The sequence below is a fragment of the Aptenodytes forsteri genome, unplaced genomic scaffold (genome assembly GCF_000699145.1).
Source record: "Aptenodytes forsteri isolate BGI_AS27 unplaced genomic scaffold, ASM69914v1 Scaffold118, whole genome shotgun sequence".
In the NCBI taxonomy this organism is placed as follows: domain Eukaryota; kingdom Metazoa; phylum Chordata; class Aves; order Sphenisciformes; family Spheniscidae; genus Aptenodytes; species Aptenodytes forsteri.
The window spans coordinates 2,739,237-2,745,051 of record NW_008795859.1 but is presented as its reverse complement, the minus strand read 5'-3'; the positions used below and the strand labels follow the sequence as shown (position 1 = coordinate 2,745,051).

The 5,815-nt window shown below is 39.0% G+C and overlaps 2 protein-coding genes across 4 annotated transcripts in view; both read right to left on the bottom strand.

Moving 5' to 3' along the window:
- Window positions 1-38, bottom strand: part of TCTN2 (tectonic family member 2) — a 10,796-nt gene extending 10,758 nt beyond the window's left edge. The window contains exon 1 of the mRNA XM_009283985.2: window positions 9-38. Within this exon, the coding sequence (XP_009282260.1) occupies window positions 9-38 (30 nt within the window). The remainder of the gene's footprint in view (window positions 1-8) is intronic.
- Window positions 39-368: 330 nt separating this feature from the next.
- Window positions 369-5,667, bottom strand: GTF2H3 (general transcription factor IIH subunit 3). 3 transcript variants are annotated; one of them, XM_009283930.1, is made up of 12 exons: window positions 5,590-5,667; window positions 5,111-5,220; window positions 4,334-4,497; window positions 4,019-4,081; window positions 3,750-3,779; window positions 2,896-2,924; window positions 2,736-2,810; window positions 2,425-2,478; window positions 2,134-2,202; window positions 1,872-2,007; window positions 1,752-1,788; window positions 369-1,667 (listed from the first exon to the last, which is right to left on the bottom strand). In XM_009283930.1, exons 2-12 carry the CDS (start codon window positions 5,185-5,187, stop codon window positions 1,598-1,600), a joined length of 804 nt encoding a protein of 267 aa, XP_009282205.1. In that variant the 5' UTR covers window positions 5,188-5,220; window positions 5,590-5,667; the 3' UTR covers window positions 369-1,597. The 3 variants fall into 3 exon arrangements, with proteins under 3 accessions (XP_009282205.1, XP_019328856.1, XP_009282204.1); XM_019473311.1 differs by having other exon boundaries at window positions 5,111-5,217; window positions 5,590-5,642; XM_009283929.1 differs by lacking the exons at window positions 3,750-3,779; window positions 4,019-4,081 and having other exon boundaries at window positions 5,590-5,664.
- Window positions 5,668-5,815: the final 148 nt, after the last annotated feature.

Below are 5,815 nucleotides of genomic sequence, written 5' to 3'. Positions count from 1 at the left end.
CGCCCGACCGCCATCTTGCGGCGACAGCGCGGCGCCATGGCAACGGGAAGGGGCGGGAAGCGCTGCCGGCGGCGCCGCTGCCTCACGGGGAAAGCGGACAGGGGAGCGCAGGCAGGCGGCGGGGGCCACCGGCGGACCCTGCGGCCGGTCACGCACCCCGGCTGGGCTGGCTGCCTTACGTCCCCCTCCTCACGGTAGCGATCGCACAGCCGAAAGCGGGCTCGACCAAGACAGACCAGACGAGTCTGCCCCTCATCATCTCACCTAACTCCGCACGGACCACAGCCTCCCTCAGGCACTTCGTGTAGCGCCAGATCATACTGTCACACTCCTACACACCAAAGTTGCAAGAAGACCCTTAAAATTATGTTATTATAGCAATATCTAAACACATTTGGAAAAGGTTTTATTACAAACGTTTTATACAAAGTAAATTATAAATACAGCCTTCAAACAAAATGGCTTTTGGCAATCAAACAAGCCAGTAAAAGACTGGCACTACAACCGTTACATTGACAAAAACCTGATGCAAATATTAAGATGTGACATAAATTCCTGTCTACACCTTGGAAAAAAAAGTTGTCTCTTTCTATGTAGGAAACAATTACTCTCTGTATTCTTTTCAGGAGAACATCAGTTACTAGCAACAGGTAAAAACACCAAATTAAACAGTTACCTTTTAAAAGCAAAAGCGAGAGATTGTTTTTTAGTTTGTTTAAACCAAAGCCATGTTCAGAAGTACACAGCATACCCTCGTTCTGACATATAAAAAACACCAACGCAAGCCTTCCTTCTTACTTGTCAAATGCCAGACATAAACTACATACTCAAAAAGTGTGCCTGCTGTCATATTACAAAGAATTATATTTTTTGTTTTCCAATTTCAAAATACAACCTTAAAGACTAACCAGCTAGTTTGCATTTATTGAAGTTATTTTAAACAAAGGGGGGCCTTTTTATTGGTGAATGAAGAGATATCCAATTGAGAAAGAAATACCACAAAGACAGTACCGTCAAAGGAATATGAATATGCATAAGTGCACAGGCAGGGGAATTAGCATCTTAAAAAAAAAAAAAAAGGTGGGTTCTAAGCCATCTTGAAAGTGTTGGCTGATTTATTTTGAAATTGATGCTGTTTCAGTCCGAAAATTGCTAGCAAAAGCTAGCAAGAAGTTGAAGTCCCTGAATAACATCATGCTAAGGTTCTGATCCTACACACCAGAAATGGTCATTCTTACCTTTACACCAACATACAAAAAGAATCAGATCTTTCTTGTCTTTGAAAATAACTTGGAGGTGTGAAACTGTGCAGTGGCCAGAATACCTTCTACTTCACAAGGTCTGTCTCTTAACAGGCTGTAACTTCTGGAATTAAGAACTAGTATTTAAAACAGCACAGGTTACATGGTAATACAGCGATTTGTTACTTAAAGGGCTGTGTAGAAAACATACAATTTAAATATTTATCCCTTAAGAAACAAGTAGTAACACTGTAACAGTTCTCTTTCATCTCCAATAAAAAGTGCCATCAATTTCCCACATATATTCCATTTCATGGAATTACTGGAGGAGGTAATGATGTATTTACATGATGTTGTTACACAGCTAACTTTAATTTCTTCTTCTTAGCTTTCATGACAGGTGGCAATGATATTTTGAAAGCAGTCCTGAAACAACATAAAAAAGGAACTGTCAGATACACTGAACATATTTCCACACCCACCCCTGAAACAAGAAGAAACAACACTCACTCGCATGTACTACAAATAGGACTGAAGTTGCAGAATACTGGAAAAAAAAAGAATTGGCTTTCACTAAAACAGTTCATTTGAAAGTAAGAAATCAGACTCTTAAATATTTATAAAACTTACTTGACAAGCACACAGAGCACACGTAACCAATTTCAATAAGATTTCGATGACAGAAGCATGCAGCTCTGTAGTCAACATGAATAGGAGGTGGAAGGACAAGCTGTGATCTTTGCTCTTGATCAGGGAGAAATACCCACTGCGTGAATACAGAAAATATATTCTGCAAACTGGAATGGTACTGCTGTATTACCTCGTCAATGAGGCCAGTAAGATTTCACATCTGACACAGGAAAAACACTGAAGTGTTTTTCAAATGACTTACCAACAAATACTGCAGAAGGGAAGGCATGTGGGGCACTTTCAAATATATGCCACCCGTAATGTCACAAGCCTGGAAAGCAGAAAGCATGATCAGATTGTTATGTTTTATGAGATTAACAGGATATTTAAAATATCCACGTACTGCACAAAGCCTGCATGTTGGAACTGTCAGATCCACTGAACATATTTCCACACCCACTCTTAAAACAAAGGAGAGAGCTTTAGAATATGTCAAACTATCTAGCATCAAGTATCTACGAATAAATGTAAACAGCAAATAGGAAGTCTGTACCTGTTGTAGAAGACCTGAATCGGAGTCCAAGACACAGGCATCAATCAAAATATTCTGCAAGAAAAGAGATGAAATGCATGAAAAACAAATTCAGCTAGGACCAATGTAGCCTCATCAGCGTTACTGTCATGACCTGTTTCCGCTATAAATGCACTCCACATATAAATGCACATGCTTTTACAGCTGCAGGACCACCCCAGCCATAGGGAAGCTCTTTCACTTGATCAGAACATAGTCACAAGAAAAATGAACATTTTTTTTTATCTTTGCACATTAATAAAATATATATATGAAAAAAATGCCAGCTTCACCTGCTTCTGTGCTGCAAAGATCACATTCATGAAATTCATATATTGCAATGCACTGTCTTCTGCTGCTTTTATGACCTAAATAAAACAATTCAAACTTGTTAGCCTACATAATATCACTGGATTTCAAGACTAAAAGAAAACTGACAGCAGAAGTTCTTACCAAAATCCTTGATTTCATTTCTTGATTGGCTAAGTATTAAAAAGAAAAAGAAATGCATGAGCACATTGTTTCTATCACCTGTAGTTTGCCCTTTTAATTCTGTAGCATCTAACATCTCGGATATCTAACATCCAAGATGTCAGATCTAATGTCTCAGTTAAAATATGTATATGAAACTGTTTTACAGTCCCAGTGACAAGCATCTGTGTACCAATTCAGACGTTACGAAAGCAAACCCATTTCATTTATTGTCCAAAAGCAGTTAGATGTTGATCAGGAAAGAAATGTTCAAGCTGTTCATTACCAACTCACTGGTTGAAACACATATCTCAAGTTATGGGGTATTTCTCATTGATTAAAGTAATCTGAAATGTATAGCTGATTCTAGTCCAATATGCTCCCTGCAAAACTGATTGCACAAATAGCACTTTTCCTGACTACAGAAGTCGCAAGATGACCAAAACTGAGTAAGAAATTCGGCTATCACCACAGCTCTGCAGGTGGTCCCTTTGGAAGAGGATTTGTGCATCATGTGACTTTCAAAAAGTTCCTCTCAACCTCCAGTTGTTCTAGAGATTCCAGTTACAGTTCTACTCATTTTACCTGCGTGCAACAGAAAATCAGAGTAAGAATGTGGACTAATGATCAAGTCCTTTACTTCTAATCATCACCCAGACCTAGTTTAAACTGGGCAACTTCAAATGATCAGGATAAACCTGTACCTATTATTGCCAATTTTGGAAATGGGGGTGTGTCAAAACATATGCATCTTTATTTGTATGTACATATGCATTTATATGTTATTCTGATTCAAATATTTATTTAAGTACTCGGAACAGGAGCAGAGGCATTACCTTTTACCTCTTTGCTCATCTTGTTGATATCTACATTAGCTGACGTTAAGGAATCTACATTCTATTCTTGGAAGTAACTCCATTATCCATACCACATATTCACCACCTTAGCCAACAGACATTTTAATAAGCACGACCCACAGTTATTAGGCAAATGTTTCAGTTTTGAGTATTATTACAGAACAGGAATAGTAAAACTTAATTAATATTATAAGAAACAGTCTTAAAAATACATAAAGGCTTTGAAGATTCTGTGATCAAAAGGATACAACAAAGTGCTTTAGCAAGTGATCCTGCTAACAGAGTTTCTGTTTGCTGGCCCCTCATGTCAGCTGCAATACAAGAAAAGCTGCAAAAGTTAGTTTTATATATAAAAACAGTTGCTGAACCTGACCGTACCTAATACTACAAGTTCTACCTCTGGCAAATAGTATTAATGCAGAGGCCTGAAGTGTCAAGCATAATAAAGTCATCTACTTTAAACGTATTAAAATTCACATGATTAAAATAAAGGAAATTCCTGCAACTCCTTGAGAGTCCAAGTGTTTTGCAATTCTGCATACTAAGCCTAGAATTTTCCTTACTTTTTGTCATGAGGTCTTTAATCTCTTCTGCAATTGCATCATTTATTGCTGTTAACAATTCATATTTTCCATCCTTGCTGCCAGAGCAATTAGATTCCATGGAACTACCACCATCTCCAAAGAGATCTGCAAAAGCCCAACGCTTCCCAGGGTACAAGAAACGGCTGAAACAGAGAAAAAACAAAGTATTCACGTTTTGTCTTTACCCTTGTAAGAAAAAACGCCATAAACTAATGAGCTGTAGGCAGCAATACTCTGAAGTATAATCTCAAATAATTTTAATACTTTAGACATTAAAGAGGCTACATAAGGCAGGCAATCTTCAAACCCAAAATGGAGTAAAACCCACATTCACCTCCCCCTTTCAAGACACCCCTCAAGAGAATTGGCAAATAGATGCCATGCCTGCACTTAGGGGTAGATCCCGAGACTCACAAATATCTGGGGAAAAATGTCCACTAAACGGGAAACTTCTGCCACTTGCATTATCCTGCTCCCCACATCTCTACCATCCTCTGTCTCCCTCTCTCCATATATTTTTAAGTAAAATTCTGTTTAAACCTCCTTTCTGTCTTATAAGCCTTTTTGTTGCTTTGTGTAAGGCACTAAGATTATTTCTTTCCTACACAATTTTAGTTAATTTCTGTTTTTAAGACAATGATACGTTACGCATTTTAAACCTGGTTTCAATTACATACTTCAATCCAACAAGAAAATCAGGAGACAGATAGAGCAGAGTACGCTTTAAACCTTTACGCTGTTAAGAAGCAGCTATACCTTTCTTGCGTGTGACTTGCTATTACAGCAAGTCTGTTGGTGCGATTCATAAATAAGTGTGAATTTCCCAGTACCATCGCTGCATCAATGCATTTTGACAGGGTGAACGGCTGAAAAAAAAGAAGAAAGTAGATATAGCTCAACAACATTTACGGTTAAGTAATCTAGAAGAAATCGCTCAGCTAACTGCAGTTAAAAGAACTTGAATTTGAAGATGCAGAAAGAGCTTCCTCTCTTAATAGGAAGCATTTGGAAAAAAAGCTTTGACAAATATACAATGCTGGGTAGCTATTTTTGAAAGAGTATTCTAATAATATTCTAATATAATATCCATCATATCCATTTTAGCAGACAATGTTAGCATAGTTCAGAAATCAAAGACTAATCCCATTTGTTGGCTACTTACTAACATTTAAAAAAAAAATAAATTGTTCCCCTCAGAAACCACCATCAATAGTACCAACACCCAGAAGACGTACCTCAGCTTCTCCTAGCGCCTTCTTTCCCCACCAGATAGGGTTGGTGTCAATGACGATAACCAACAGGCTCAGCTCATCGTCTGAAAAAGTGACAACACAGCAGCGTCACCCCAAGCTCCGTGCAAACGCCGAGCAGCAGCGACCGAGGGGCCTGCCCGGTACCGCTGGGAGTGCAGAGGAGCCGGAGCCGGGCCCAGCCCGCGGCGGTAACACGGGGAACCTGCCG

Bases quoted from the DNA above. Each gene is read 5' to 3' on its own strand.
- GTF2H3 (XM_009283930.1), bottom strand. From the start codon at position 5,187: ATGGTACTGGGAAATTCACACTTATTTATGAATCGCACCAACAGACTT. The intron at 3,780-4,018 runs GTATCCTTTTGA...CAGCTAATGTAG, and splicing joins ACTTGCTAAAGCACTTTGTT to ATATCAACAAGATGAGCAAA. The intron at 2,008-2,133 runs GTAAGTCATTTG...GTATTCACGCAG, and splicing joins CCCTTCTGCAGTATTTGTTG to TGGGTATTTCTCCCTGATCA.